The following is a 16512-nucleotide window of genomic DNA, read 5'->3' as shown; positions in this document are numbered from 1 at the left end:
GATTGCCACCAATGGAGGATTCCATTACATTCGATTGTACCGCAGTGTATCAGTCTCTATATATAATGTTCTCCTGGTTCTGCTCCTCTTATTCCGCATCACTTCCTGGAGGTTGTTCCTAGTCACATGGAATTTCTCCAATTCATTATTCCTTTGAGCACAATAGTATTCCATCACCAACATATACCACAATTTGTTCAGTCATTCCCCAATTGCAGGGCATTCCCTCATTTTCCAATTTTTTGCCTCCACAAAGAGCGCAGCTATGAATATTCTTGTACATGTACTTTTCCGTATTATCACTTTGGGATATAAACCCAGCATTGCTATGGCTGGATCAAAGGGCAGACAGTCTTTTAGTGTCCTTTGGGCATAGTTCCAAATTGCCCTCCAGAATGATTGGATCAGTTTTGATGCATAGGTGATCCTTGGTTGAAGACCCAATTCTCTTGCCTTTCTGAATATCATGTTCCAGGCCTTGTGATCATTTAGTGTGGACACTGCCAGGTCTTATGTGATCCTGATTGGTGCTCCTTGGTATCTGAATTGTCTCTTTTTGGCTTCTTGTAGAATTTTCTCCTTAGCTTGGAAGCTCTTGAATTTGGCAATTACATTCCTGGGAGCTATCTTTTGAGGATTTAGTGTAGAGGGTGTTCTATGAACTCTTTCAATGTCTATTTTGCCCCCTTGTTCAAGAACACCAGGGAAGTTTTCTTGGATAATTTCTTGTAGTATGATGTCAAGATTTCTGTTTATTTCTGGATCTTCAGGTAAACCAATGATTCTCAAATTGTCTCTTCATGCTCTGTTTTCCTGATCTGTCATCTTTTCAGTGAGATATTTTATGTTTTCTTCTATTTTGTCAGTCTATTGACTTTGCTTTACTAATTATTGCTGTTTTGCAAGATCATTGATTTCCAGTTGCCCAATTCTGGTTCCTAAGGTCTTGTTTTCTGTTATAATCTTTTAGTTTTCTGCTTTGATCTTTGATTTTCTGCTATAATCTTTTGAATTTCCTTTTCAGTTTGGTCTAACCTGCTTCTCGTGGCTTCCAGCTATTTCTCCAATTGGGAGTTCTTGTCCTTTAAACTGTTATTTTCTCTTTGAACTATTTCCCACTTTTCTTGACAGAAGGCTTCCAATTTTTTTTGATAAGCTCCAATTTAAATTCTTCAGGAGCTTGTGGACAATTTCCATTTGGGGGGGGGAAGGTTTTGGTGCATTTATTTGAATTTCCTCTTCTATTTCCTCTATAGCCTGTGTCTTTACTCTGTAAAAATTTCCAGGGCCAGCCCCTTCTTCTTGTTTTTCTTGCCAGAGGGAGGTTGTTGTACCTGGGCACTATTTGCCATCACTTTGGAGGTTTTTCCTTCCCTTTTTAGTCAGAAATCTGAGTGAGATAGGCAGGCTCTCTGTGTATGGAGTTAAGGAGCAAGGATTTTGCCTGAGGCAAGCTCTCAAATCTCTGCAGCTTCTGCTGTTTACCTGCCCTTCTCTGTGCTATCTTCCCGTGAGTGCCCATGGTCTGTGATCTTCAACCTGCTGGGGTTTCATGTGTAGCTGCTCTCAAAGGCAGGTTTTTGGTGCTCTTAGTCAGCTGCCAAGGACCTAGATGTGCCCCTCTCTCACTCTAGAGGTGCTCCTTGCTCACTCACTGATTCTGGAGCATGCTAGCTCTGACTCTGGCTCTGTAGGTGGGGTGGGGGAGGGTAGATCAGCTCACATTTTGGTGGGAGCTTTTTCACCCCCTTATAATTTGGCAATGCCCAAATCCCACGAACCTTCAATGCTACGCCCTACTGTAGAGTCCCTTCATTCATATGAATTTTTGTTTTTTTTTGGTCTTTTAAGGTAGTCTATATTGGTAGGTTCTGAGAGGAAGAGTCGTGCATCTAGACTGTTGCCATGTTTACCCAGAAGTGAGAATCACAATTTTTTAAGCCAACAACTATTGCAGAGGATGTAGAAAAATATTCTCCCAACCTAATCCATGTATATCTTAATATCCAGGAACTTAAACATAATGTAAGTGATGAGAGGTTGACAAAAAATATTAAAAAATAGTGCCAATATAAGAAATAAAACAGACATCAAAAGCCTACACTTGGGAACTTTATGACTACAAACCAGCAATATTTTCCGCTAAAAGAGATTAGAATACACTGGACATGGAGCACTACATATTTGACTATATTTTAACCAATGGGACACAGCTCATTACAAATGTAGGAGTTTGAGCAAAATCATCTGTCTGTATATAGTTAGACTATCAGCTTATTAGATTAAATATTAAAATTAATATCAAATTAAAAGAAACTATAAGATAAGGAAGCATTTTATAGCACACTGTCTCTCTGCAATTTCACAATCTAAGTCTATTAGAAAAACACTCATCCATCAGGGATATCCACCAGGGAATAGCTGATCCAGTTGGGGTATATGATTGTGATGGAATATTATTGTGCTATTAGAAATAACAGAATGGTTTCAGAAAAACCTGGAAAATCCTCATATGAACTAATGCAAAGTAAATTGTACAGAAAATTAGACCTAGTAATAATAATATTGTAACAATGACCAATCCTTAAAGACTTAGCTACTCTGATCAAGACTATGATCCAAGGCATTTCCCAAGGACTTTATAAAAAATGTTCTCCCTCTCCAGAGAAAGAACTGATGAACTGTGGGCAAAAATTGAAACATATTTTTTCATATTTTTATTATTCTTGGGATTTTGAGGGGTGTATGTTTTCTTTTCTAATATGGCTAATATGGTCATGTGTTTTACATGACCTTTCATGTATAATCAATATCATATTTCTTGCCTTCTCAAGGCATGGGAGAGGGATGGGAAGAAGGAAGGGGATTTTTAAATGAATTTTTAAAATGTTGAATTTAATTGAGAAATATTTAACAAAAGAATTAAAAATATATTTAAAAAAGAAAAAACTCTCCATCTCTACTTTTGTCAAAGTATATTCTGTCTTTCTCATAAGCCCCAGTCTTCTTTTGGAGTCCAAACCCCTAAGCATATAGATCCTTGCTTAAAAATTGAAGATTAAAATTAGATCATCGAAAGGAAAGAGGTGATTTGGGTTATTCCCACTATTTACCAGCACTCCTTCCTACTGTTGTTCCATGTCAAAGATAGGGTATTGAACCAGAAAAAGTAATTCACTCTCTAGACCTTATAAAGTGTGACTCTGCCCTCAGGTGCATTTTCATCTGTTGAGTGTGTGTCTCATTTAAGGTAAGGACTTCCTTTTTTTCCTGTCAGTTGTGACAGCTATGACATCAACCACATGACTAAATAAGCCTGATACTGGATCTTAAAGTCCTAGGAGTCTCTTTTGCTTTGTTTTTTTTTCCCTTAGTATTTGGACACCTGAAAAGTGAATTTGACAAATAAATCTTTTAAGCCCAATTAGCTATCTTGGGAGTTGGGGAGTTCTTACATTTTACATTCAGAGCTGATTAGCAATAATTAGAACTATATCTTTTTAAGAGAGGATAACAAGTTCCAGGAAGATGAACTCAACCCATACTACTGGCAGAACAGAGTTAAAATGAAGATGAAATGGCTATTCAGAAGTCATGTTAAAGGTTTCATGGTCTGATGTTCACAACTTAAACCTCACAGGAAAGTGTAATAGAAGCTGGATTACTATATCATGTTTTGCATCTTTGTCATATTGCACTTTGAGTTTTTTTGTGTTTTAGTATTTTTTGCAAGGAGAAAATAAGTAGCTGTCCTATATGTATTGTACAAGAAATACCTTTCTACTCTCTTTTGAGAAAAAAAAAATTAACCCTAACCCTACACTTTAAGCCATTTACCCCGGCACTTGGAGGTGAGGTTATAAAAATGGAGACAAAGAAAAAGAGCTTGGTCTCTCTAAAGTCATCATCTTCCAGAACTGCAGAGGTCCATATGGAACCAGGAATGGGGTCTCTTGGCATATCTACAGCCCCAGTAGGATAATGCCCATCTGTTGTTACACATAAATACATAAAAATAAATTATAAATGAAAGAGAATGTGTAGAGGGTGAGTAGTATTAACATTTTGTTGGTTCAAGAAATGCCTTTTGGAGGAAGTATTTGAGTTATGCTTTGAATTAAGCTAGAGATTTTTTAAAAGTAGAAGCAAAGAAAGAAAATTTCTGGCATGGGAAAAATATATCCTCTGCAAAGGAATGAAGGTGAGTAATGGAAGATTATATAAAGAGAATAAAGAGTAAGTGAGCTTCCCTGGGATTTAGTGTGTATGAATATCTTCTTAACCTATCGAAGTAAAATCAGTGTCAAAACTGATTGAGAAATCACAACAAAAATAGGGACAAATGCAAAAATTTACACCATAAATATCCCAGGAGGCAGTAGGAAAAAATGAAAGTGTAAAAGTCCATCCCAATCCACTTTATAAATATCTAAATTATTTACCAAAATGCTAAATATTTTCATTATAAGACAGTGAAATTTAATTACATTGAGTATACTTTGCTCAAGCCAATTTGGATAATTACAGGTCAGGTTATATGATCATAGATTTAGAAATGGAAGGAACCTCAAAGATTCAGTCATTTAGTCCTTCATTTTGTAAAAACTTAGAGAAACTGAATGACTTGACCAAAGTCACACAGGTAGTAAATACCAGAACCAGAATCTGAAACCAGGTCTTCTGACTCCTGACCCAGTACATTTCCTACTCATATCATATATGCTTTAGACATACATACAATGGATAATTCATTTTTTAAAATCCAGGACCGATTGATGGTATTTATTATTGCTTAAAACAAAGTTAGTGTTCCAGAAAAGTTAGGAAAAGGAAGAGCCAAGACTGACAAAAGTTATAGAAGATAATCTAGATATCCACCATCCCTGGAAAATTCAACCCTGTGTGCAACATGATGGAAAAGGAAACACCAAAGGACACAGGCTTATCAGTTATTGGAAAAGATAGCAGATGGGCTATCATGTAAACATGCCATTTGCTGAAGGAAGGGTTTCCTGGGTGGAGATGACCTCCTCTTTTCCAGTTTTGAGTAGGTTGGTAAAAGAGCCAAATTTCTCAGAAAGGTTAATAACATCTTCTAATATATGTGTCATCCCTTGGTCTGTATTTATTATACAAATCAAAATAATTGCTCAGTAAAAGTACACTAAGTTGACCACTCTCTGTGTGGAATGACATTATAGCATGGTTAGTGATTATTTTCTCTCTGCATCAGTTAAAACTAATTTTCCTTACCCTCAACACATGTGGAGAGTCTTGAAAAAGAGTTTCTGGCAAAAAATGACACAAAAAATACAATCTCCACTTTTTCCCTGGGTTTTTTTCCATTTATGTTCACTTCATATCAACAAAAGCAGAATGGATGATTCTAATAGAATGATATATATTTTACTTTTTTTTAATGCTCATCTTTTCCACGTCATATGAAAATCATTCATACAGTACTCTCTTCCGTGGTTATTCTATTATCCTTTTAATTGCCAAGTAGTATGGGATGCACCAGTCTGCTAACAGCAGCTTCAAATGTGTTTGTTTCACAGTGTCCCTCCTTCAACTTTCGCCAAGCTATCGAAAAGGAAAAGATAAATCTTGCAATGGAGGAATGCCAGAGAGGAAATCTGTCTTCCTATTACTCTGTGGCTTACCACATCTTCTCATTTCAATAATAAAGAAGTCCATATGTACTTACTCCATCACCCTGTTATGTCCAGGGTGCCTTTCTCACTCAAGATCAAAAATAGTCATTCTTAAAAAGGATCTAAAGCCATTGGTGACACTGGAAAAATTATATGTAATATGGCCCCAAAGAAAATGTTCCTCTTTTGTTAAACCAGCTTCTTTCCAAAAGGAGAATTTAGGAACAAGCATAAAGATATCTCAATGTATAAGATATTTCGAGCAATAACTTCTAATTATAGCCAGATTTCATTGCCATCTGTTGATTGACAGCTTCATGACAAACTTCAATAGGGAAATTATGCTACTCTCTGACCCTTTTTAGAAGCTACCAAGGTAACAAACACCGTCTGTATAGTTGAGGAATTTTTCTCTCTGCTTAGCAAATGATCTCCCAAAGGGAAATTGGTTGGTGCATGATAAAAAGTGTTAAATAAGATTTACCATTCCAATAACAGTAATCTGATAGCAATGATATATAACCATATTAGAAAATTGAAATAATTCAAGTAGCTAAATGGTACAGTGCTTTGAATACTAGATATAAAATCAAGGAGATGTGTTTTCCAATCCTACCTTAGACTTAGTAGCTATGTGGCCCTATTTAACCTCTTTGGGTCTGTTTTCTTATTTATAAAATATGGATGATAGTTGTTAGGCTCAAATGAGATAGCTTATAAAGAGTTTTTAGAAAATTTAAGATGACATATAAATGCCAGCTATTATCATTTTAATAGCTTCTGAAAAATGCTTTTCTCCAAATCCATTTTCATAGCTTCAAGATAAGATTTAACGAAGGAAGAAAGAAGCTTTTGCCTTGACCATTATCCTCTACATTTGTTCCTGATGAGAATGTAGAGAAGGAAGGATCTCATACCAAGGTAAGAAACATTAAATCTGCTGTTTAAGAACAGAAGAAATTTCACCCTGTGAAAGTAAGAATGCCTGATTTCCTTCCCTCCCCCAACCATCATCAACAATAAAGAAATATTAACACATGAGGCAAAAAGGAGCAAGGTTTTTTGGTGGTGGTAGTTGTATTCCTCAGACTTATTGAAAACCACAAGTAAGAAAAGCTAGTGTCATTGATTTTACCCATATTTCTTCTATGCACCTTGACCTCTCTTCTCTACTTTTAAAAGCATAAATAGTCTAAATGGAAAAAAATTCACCTTGACATCATCATATTTAATACTTTGTAACATCATCCCGTTAACCTTCATGTTTTTATTCTGAGCCTCTGACCCTACACTCTTTTTTTATTTCCCAGTAACAAAGGTAGTAAGAATTCAGGGTACAGCCGATAAACATTAAGCACCTACTACATACAAGGCACTGGGCTAAGTACTAGACACAGAAATGTAGAAAAAGAAAAATAGTCCCTGCCCTTCGGAGAGTTTAGAATCTATTGGGAAAAAATAAACAAAAAAGGAAGTTGAGGAGGGCGAGGTATCATTGCTCTGGGACGATGATGGAGAAATTGAAAGGAGTTCAGCTGGCTAGCAAATGAAGAGATGGGTAGCCTGAGTGCCCTTCTTAAATGGAAATTTTAGAAGGATCTCTTTGTTCCACCCTCCAGTCAGAGAAATTAATCAGGTGTGCAGTTCCAAGGATGATTCAATCTTGCAAGAAAATGAGATTCCTAGTGATGAGGTTCTTGGAGGCATGCTGTGAAAATTCAAAGGAAAGGGGGTACAGTTGTATGAAAAATGAAAACAGTCGGTCCTTTGAGATTAGAGATCTAACACTAGTGTCAATCACATAGCTTTCTTTCTTGCATCTCATTATTGACACCCATAAAGACAACCTGTCTTTGGAATGAGGTTGAAGAATAAGCTGATTTAACTCTGAATCTCATCCTCTACCTACGGTGCCTTTTGGGAGCAAAGGTTGCATTTTACACATACAAATCTGAAGAATAATTTTCTGTGGTATTGAACTTTTATACTCAATTCTTATGTCCTTCAGGTTTTTGGTAAAGATTTGTTGAGGTGAGGATGGGAGAACGAAGAGAAGCCTGGTAGTTATTTACCCTATCGCAAGTAGACAAAGCAACAGGGATTCAAGGGCAACAAAAACTATTCAGATGAAGGTGCAAGTTAGAGTTAATTATGCCTTTGTGCATAGAATAATAGGTAGTTATTCATTTTAAGAGGTAGCAAATAAAATGTGAGGAAAGTGGATCATCAAGTGATTTAGGGACAGAATCCTTAGTATGGGACTCATTCAAGGAGTTTAGTGTAAATTAATGAGTTGTTCCAAGAAATTAGCATAAAAATCTCTCTCATAACTTTCAAGTCATGTATTTCCCTAGCACTTTTAGCTTTGCAAAGGGTTTTACAGATCCAATCTCGCAAGCCCTTGAAGATGGTATTATTTCCATTTTATAGAAGAGAAAACAGAATGGTAGAAATTCAATGGCCTACTGACTATCTCATAACTAGTAAACTACCAAGGAAGGATTTAAACTCAGGTTTTCCTGACTTCAAGTTCATTCTTTTATCCATTATGTCTTCCTGACTCTCAGATGGTCTCTTAGTCTTCTTTTCTTGTTTCCTTATCTATAAAATAGAAGTGCCCTAACTACCCTCCTACAGACATTTTATACCACATACTACAATAAGCTCAAGCTAAATATGGGACCTAAATATAAAAGGTCATACCATTAAAAAGAATGGAGCAAGAGCAGGTGCTTTTCATAGCTATGTATAGGGAGAAATTTCTAATTAAATTTGGGATAGAGAAGATAATAAAAGACATAATTAAAACATTTTATATACATGAAACTGAAAATGTTTTTCATGAATATGATCAATGTAACTAGAATTAGAGAAACCATCAAATGCCAAAAATATTTGCATCAAATATTTCTAATAAGGATATGACAAGGAAAGAGAAGGGAATGAACGCCTTTCATGTGCCAGCACTGAGCTACATACTTTAAAACTGTTATCTTACTTGATAGCCAGGATATGTATATGGAATTATTAATTAAAATTTTCTTAACAGAGTCATTCCAGTGGATAAATTGTCAAAAGATATATATAATTCTCAATAACTAAACTGAAAACACATATAAAAATTGCTCCAAGGAATTACTAAAAGAAATGCAAATTAAAATCACTTAGAGACTTTATTTCATACAGGAGACCAATATTTTGTTGGTGTTCTTTTCCAACAATTCTAGAAAACAGCTTGGAATTAATGTTCAAAAAGGGGCTAAAATTTCATATCCTTTGACTCAGTTTCAGCCAATACTCCCAAAGAGGTCAGACAGAAATGTCCCATGTAGATTAAACTGCTTATTGCAGCCCTTTTGTGTTAATAAAGGACTTGAAACAAAGCAAGTTCTCATCAATTAGGGAATAACTATACAAGTTCTGATTCATTAATATAATAATATACAACTTCCCTGAAAAAATAAAAAATATGAAGAATTCAGAGAACCATTAGAAGATTTATATGAATCAGTGCGGGAAAAATAAGTAGAATCAGGATAACAAGGTACAAAACTGTCAAGAACAATAAAATAAAATTTTACTCAATATTACTGTAATGACCAAGTTTTGCCCTAAAGAATGATTGAAAAATAATATAAGAGTTAGCAAATAAAATGTGAGGAAAGTGGATCATCAAGTGATTTAAGGACAGAATCCTTAGTATGGGACTCATACAACGTGTTTAGTGTAAATTAATGAGTTCCAAAAATTTAACATAAAAATCTCTCTCATAACTTTCGAGTCATGTATTTCTCTAGCACTTTGCTAATTCCAAGCACTTCATAAATATCTATAAATATTACTGTGTTTTATCCTCACCATAATACGGGGAAATAACTGCTATGATTAGCCTCACTTTATAGCTAAGTAAACTGAGGCAGACAGAGGTTACATGAGAGATTGCCAGAGATTCACAGTTATTAAGTTTCTGAGATCATATTTGAACTCAAAACTCAAGTCTTCCTGATTCAGGCCCAGTCTTCTGTACACTAGGGTGCCACCTACCTGCTAAAAAAGAATGAGAAAAGAGAGAGAGAGAGAGACAGAAAGAGACAGAGACAGAGACAAAGAGAGACAGAGACAGAAACAGAGAGAAAGACAGAGAGAGACACACAGAGACAGAGAGAGAGACAGAGACAGAAAGAGAGACAGAGACAGAGACAGAGACTGAGGGAGAGACATAGAAAGAAAGACACAGAGACACGGAGAGAGACACACAGAGAGAGAAATATTATGTTGTTTAATGGTTTCAGGTCTGTCTGACTTCATGAATCTATTTGAAGTTGTTGGGTTTTTTGTTTGGTTGGTTTTTTGCAAAGATACCAGAGTGGTTTGCCATGTCCTTTGCTAACTCATTTAACAGACAAAGAAACTGAGGCAAACAGGATTAAGTGACTTGCCGTGGGTCACACAACTATTAAGTATCTGAAGCTGGATTTGAACACAGTCTTCTATCTACTTTACCATCTACCTGCCCTTATATTAAAAATAAGCTGTATGAAAAATCAAAAGGCATAAAAAACAAAGTGTTAACAATAAAAATAAATTTACACAGAGTAAAGAACGTTAGGCCACAAAGCCATTCTTATTATGACTTTTCAGTGTGACAGAATTCCCTAATTTGATCCTGCCCTCCATGACAATTACAGGAAAAGCTTCAGCCATGTATGAACCATGATCTGGTTTAGTAGTCTATGTGCAGACATGACCACAGAATGGTTCCTTCTTAGTGTCAAAAGACCAAGTTTTGCCCCTGTTATACTTCCCATCTCCCAGCAATCAAACAACTTCTTGACCTAAAATTTTTCTTCCCCTGAAACACAGACTGACTGAGTTCCACACCCTATAAGAAGAGATCTTAGAGAATTATACCAGCTCACACATGAGATTGCATGGGGAACTCAGAATCCTAGCTAGCAATTCTGGAACCAGAGCCAAGTAGTGCAAAGGTGCCTGGGGCAAGAAGCATCATATGAGGTGACCATATATCAACTTTTTAAGGCAAACTCATGGTGGGGTAAGGGAAACTTGGGGAGAGCCCTCAGACCTCAAGACACCAGACTATCAGTCTTTTTAGCCTTGTGTTTGATAAACAGGAACAAGAATCATAGAAGATTACTAAGAAAGGAGGCATTAAGGAAGAGAAGGCACATGGAATATGTCACATGGATATTGTATAATCATATGAGATTGCATAAGTAATATTATTCATTATGCAAACTGAGTGCTAAACTTTCTGCTAAGAAGTACAATTTCAATTAACATTGAAGATCTTGGGGTCAGAAAGTTCTCCATTCAAATCATCCCTCAGATACTAGCTATGTAACCTTGAGGAAATTATTGAAAATCTCAGTCTCAGTTTCCTCATCTGTAAAATGGAGATATTAATAGTACCTACTTACCTCCAGGATTGTTGTGAGGATGAAATGAGATAACTGTATTACCTCTTATCACTATGAATCACTAAATAAAATGTTAGCTATTATTATTTTTATTATGACTGTGAACAGCATGTTTATGCCAGATCTGTTAGAACTAAGTGAATGTGCAGCCAGAGCACCAACATCAACCATCCAGTTCTTTGTCACTATTTAATATAACCCTGATCCCAATAATTGATAATCAGAATTATTTGGAAGCAGCTTTTTCTGGAGACTGGCTGAGTAATTATTATACTTATACCTGTGCATTGTATGGTGTCCAGATTTTCAATGCTCTGAAGTCACGAAAGGGTAGGGGAGGGATTGGTCCCCTATTCTGGTCAACATTAAGTGAATTCTCTTTGCAATTTTCCTTAAAAAGGAAATGTTTCCCTCCTCTCCTACAAGTACCCTTTCCCTTGGCAACTGTTCTTTTCACCACACAGAAAATTCAGTCAACAAAAGCACTTGTTGTCTGTCACTTGCTTCATTTTCCAGGGAAGTGCTTCTCCCACTAAAGTGATTGTTTCTGGTAACTGTGTTAACCTTCTGTAGACACTCTACCTGCCGGCACAATAAACCCCATGACTGAAATATTCAGTCCAACAAAAGGATGCTGTACTTTAATTTCTGTCCCTGTGTTGTACACCAAATAGCTAAGTAATTTTAAGTAATAGGGTTTCAGGTCAAGGCTGAAGATTTATGGAGCAATCCAGTATGTTTTGTTCTATACAAAGGAGCTCTGAGACATGAATAAGCCCACCATAAATCCATGCTCCTCACATAGCTTTGACTTCTACAATATCGACAAGTAGGCACAAGGAATGCTGCAAAAAGGATAAATGTGAAATGTTTCAGTCACAAATCCTCTCCCCCAGTTTTGTTTCGTCCAAGAGATCTTAAGTCCTACTAAGTTACCTAATACAGCCAGACAAGTTTTACCAATAACATGGGGAAAGAAGTTGGATTAAGAATGCCAATCCACTTTTCTGAGCTATTTTAGTGCCTAAATTGGATTCAGCATGTTGGATCCAGTTGAACAAACCATATAAGGTATCATAAAAAAAGATCATCTTTAAAGCAATAGATTAATTGGCTGTAATAAAATATGAATTCAGATACCAATTTATCCTGTAATCTTTATAGTTTCTAAGATTATGTCACCTTATAATCTTGCTCATTCTTTCCCATACAGGTGAATTCTTTATTTCCTAATTCTTTTATATTTTAGCCCACTATATAGAAAATATGATGTCTCTACAGCTTATTCATTACCTAGTGTAGTGGCAACATTTAGAAAACTTTAAATAACAGCACAGATCCAAGTATAGGATTTCATCAATAATGCAATTTAATGATTTATATTGTATAATAAATATAAATAACATTTTTTAAGTACAAAGAAATATTCTCAATGTTGAATCTACTGAGCACAAATAAATCTATTGTTCTTTTTTGATCAAATCCTCTAAAAATCCAAATTCTCATGCTGCATGATAGGTATGAGCTCATCTTCAATTCAAACCTCTGTCCTCTTTTTTAATGAGTGCTATGAACCTTAGATGTCTTCTCTAGAATTGGCTTGAAAATGAAGATATGCATCCTATAACAGAGAAGATATTCCTTTCATCTCTGATATCATTAGCACAAGGGTCAGTATTTCACTACCTCATCTCTACAGGAAGCTCAATATGATCCCAGTGAAAGTCTAATTTTCAAGCAGAAATAAGTAGAGAAGGAGAAACCAAGGTAAATCAATGGCATTCCCAAGTGGGAAAAAGGCAAATTTATGGAATTACTTAAGATGATTCACTTTAATGTTAGAAAATGTTCACCAAATACAACAGGTTAGTTTTGATACCACTGATACAAAACTGGTCCTTCTAACAGTGCCTATGAAGTCCTTCTTAAGATTAATCCTATTTAGAAGCAATATGACCATGTTGAGATCTTTAAAAAATAGTTTGTTTGGACACAGCTCCATTTAAGGTTACCTAAATGCAGAGTTTCATCTTACATAAACATATTACCTGTGTAGTTCTCCACTGCTCTACTTTGCCCTCTAAAACATTTTTCTTTTATTTCCCTGCTGCTCCTCTATTTGGACACACATTCAATTTGACACCATAAACCCTTTCCCCAATTGTCTTATTGCTGGTTCTCCAGTCCCCTTATACTTCAAACCAAACTTCTTCATTGTTATGCAGAGCTAGCAAAACCTCCAAATTATAATAATCCCCTGAACCTGATAAATTGTTTGCCTAGTCATTTGTCCCAAAGTAACCTGTTCGTGCCAGACATTGGAGAGTACATGGTTACTCTCCTGGACATGGTACTTAATGTTTTAATGTCAGTGAGGTCCTTGGAAAACCATCACCACTGAATGAATGCTAAGTTTTACATCTTCCACATGAAAAACCATCAGATAATTTGCCGTTGTTAAAGGAAGATTCAAAGTGAACAATCTAGTAAAATCTCATTATTATGCAGCTCAATTGTGCCCTAGGTCTTTCATTCCCTTCTCCAAAAAGGAATGTGAAAATGTGAACTATATTAGTATAACAGCATTAGCTCTTAATATAGGTATTAGGAAAGAGATGTCCATTCTGTCACCTAAAACTGGTGTCATAAATAGATTCTACTGCATTTTATATTTTCATAAGAGCTATGCTCCTGAACAGCTCAAATAACAATACTAAAACCACTTGATTAATCCCTCAGTATGCCTGAGACCTTGGGAAAGGCAGGCAAAGAGTTTTACTTCCTCTAATTCATTTATTGAAAAATAAAGATAAAGAACAACTAAATGCCCTCCATTAAAAAAAAAAAACAACTAACAAATCCATTGTGATCCTGGGGGGTGGTGGGGAGAGAATTGGTCTTAATTATTGCCCATGAGTGGAAATTCTTGCATCTTCTCTAGTACATTTCCAATGCTTTAAGTCATCTTATCCCAATCATACTAATGAGTCTGAAATTTGATGATAAAATTCTTTCTCTATAAATTCTAAATAAAGCACGAGCTCTTATTTGAACAAAGAAATACATTCTTTTATGCAAGAGTTCCTGGCCACACCGGGAACACAAGGTGGATATAGCATAAATCATTATACCACAGATACCCTGAAAGTAATAGATGTGCATAAAATAATCTTATTCTTTCTACATTCAGTACAAGTCTGATAGAAACTACATATTATAGAATCAAACATACCTGTATCAATGTATAAGTTATTTAAACCTTACAAGAACAAAGAAACAAACCCCTGTATTTTAGAGTGACAGTTATTTTAATCACAGATTACATTGCAATAAAGACACTTTCCATAAAATTCTATTTGCAAGTAGATTCAGCATGATCCAGAAATTTTGGAAATAAATTTCCAAAAGAGCTTGCTTTGCCATAAAATAAGGTACTTGAAATATTGCAAAAGATACTTACAGAAGAAGGTCTTTTTAGCTCGTGGGTTCATCATTTGGTGATGTTTTCATCAGGAGTCATCATGCTTTTGATCTTTGATATTATTCTTCCTTGAAGGTTTCTTCTCTGTAATTCTTTGAACAAGGTCACTTCTACTACCAAGCCATCGTCCCATACTGTTTTCTTTCTTTCATGAACACTGCTCCCATAGATGTAGTTCCTGTCCAAAAGACTCAAAAGTGAACTGTGTTGCTGAATGCTAGTGAACTATGCTACCAAAATACTCACTGTCTTAGCAATTTGGCTCAGGAATATATTCCCTGATTAGGGATGATGAAGAACTGCAACCCAACTGTTCCAGAGGACTTTAAAAGACAGATGCTTCTTCCTTACTATGAATGAGCAGATCAAAATCATTAGTGCCATTTATTCTCACTAGATCTCCAGGACTCATGTACTATTTACACACACAAAGCATCCATGTACTGTATGCCATAGAATGACTCTCCCAATTGCTAGAGGATTAATATCCCAAGTATATTTTAGAGTCAGTCTTAGTATGCTTTGAAGTACATAATGTTTTCCATTCTTGAAAGGACAAAGAGATCTACGTTGTCAAAGTTTATTTTTAAGCTTGTGTGCTTGCTAAGTGCAGTGGCGAACAGGCTTTCCGTGCCTGTAGTACCATTGCTGGAACCTATTAATGCAAACAGATGAATTCTTGGCTTGAGTCCACACAGGCTTTTATTTCTTTTTCCTTACCTTATCTAATTTTGCATTGATTACAGCATTTTTTCCAATTCATAAAAACTATCAATTTAGTTAGGCTCCTTATTTTAATTCTGTCAATGTTGACGCACTGTGAAAAAGAAAAATGAGACCCAAAATCCAATAGGCTTGACTGGATTGAGAAAATTATTCATCAGAGGTAGATTTCATTGCTGAAAGTTTTGGGGGCTTTTGAGAGACTGATTAGGAGAAAGAAGGGAGAAAGAGAAAACACCATGCTGTGATTATTAGCTTTGACTCTTCACATGTTCTCCCATTGTTTGGAAAGCAAATTGCTCTGGTTTGCATAACCCCCTACTGGTATGCTCAACCCACCAAAATTAGCCCACATGTCATCTAATACCAGTCTAAAACTTGTGGAAACGCGTTATTGCTCTTATTAAAGCCATAACAAAATACAGCTGAGCAGTGTGTGTTAGGTGGTAGGGTGACCCAGAGGTAATACAATCTGTGTTATGGAATTTCTAGCCCTAATTTTAAACATCTGGTTTTGATAGGACAATAAATGTGATAATGTACATTAAAATGCCAGCATCCAAGTAATGTGACCCTTCTACCTAACCAAAACAGCACTTGTGCTTCAAATCACATAAATGATACATACAAAAATGACTACTGACCCACCTCCAATAGGGCACGAGTATTTAGCTCTGTTTTTTTTTTTCCAGAAGTGGGAAAAAGTTTTCAATGAACCATTTACACCCTCTTGTCTGGTCCCCCTTGTGACCAGCTGCATAAGTTTATGAGGCAGCTGGGTAATATTAAGGAGGTAGGCCTGTGTTTGTGGAAAAGACCAAAGCTAACTGGACCAGAGAGAGGACTGAACCCCTGACCCTGGTCTTATTGATACCATGCCATGTTCTTAGCTCATCAGCCAAAGGCAAAAGAATAGGTTAAGATCAATCAGATAGTTTCTTGGGGTCCTTGCAAACACTCCACTGCAAAGCACTTATTAAAAACGGCATTGAAAATTTTATCCCCAATATTGGTAAATAGAGGCACGGTGTCCTCAAATGAAAATTTTGTCCCCAATATTGGTAAATGGAGGCACGGTGTCCTCAAATGAAAATTTTGTCCCCAATACTGGTAAATGGAGGCATGATATCCTCAAATTACCATAACTTTAAACCATAAAGCAACTCGGTCATGGAAGTAGTCCTAGAATCTTGAAGTTAGGAATGAAAACTCT

At 35.9% G+C, this 16512-nt stretch overlaps 1 protein-coding gene across 1 annotated transcript in view; it reads right to left on the bottom strand.

The window, feature by feature from the left end:
- The window catches only part of KCNK2 (potassium two pore domain channel subfamily K member 2), a 291522-nt gene extending 276023 nt beyond the window's left edge, over positions 1–15499 (bottom strand). Inside the window, exon 1 of the mRNA XM_007481391.3 lies at positions 14556–15499. Within this exon, the coding sequence (XP_007481453.1) occupies positions 14556–14589 (34 nt within the window). The 5' untranslated portion in view covers positions 14590–15499. The remainder of the gene's footprint in view (positions 1–14555) is intronic.
- Positions 15500–16512: the final 1013 nt, after the last annotated feature.

Source organism: Monodelphis domestica, chromosome 2 (genome assembly GCF_027887165.1).
Source record: "Monodelphis domestica isolate mMonDom1 chromosome 2, mMonDom1.pri, whole genome shotgun sequence".
NCBI classification, from domain to species: domain Eukaryota; kingdom Metazoa; phylum Chordata; class Mammalia; order Didelphimorphia; family Didelphidae; genus Monodelphis; species Monodelphis domestica.
This window is presented reverse-complemented; position numbering and strand designations above follow the sequence as displayed.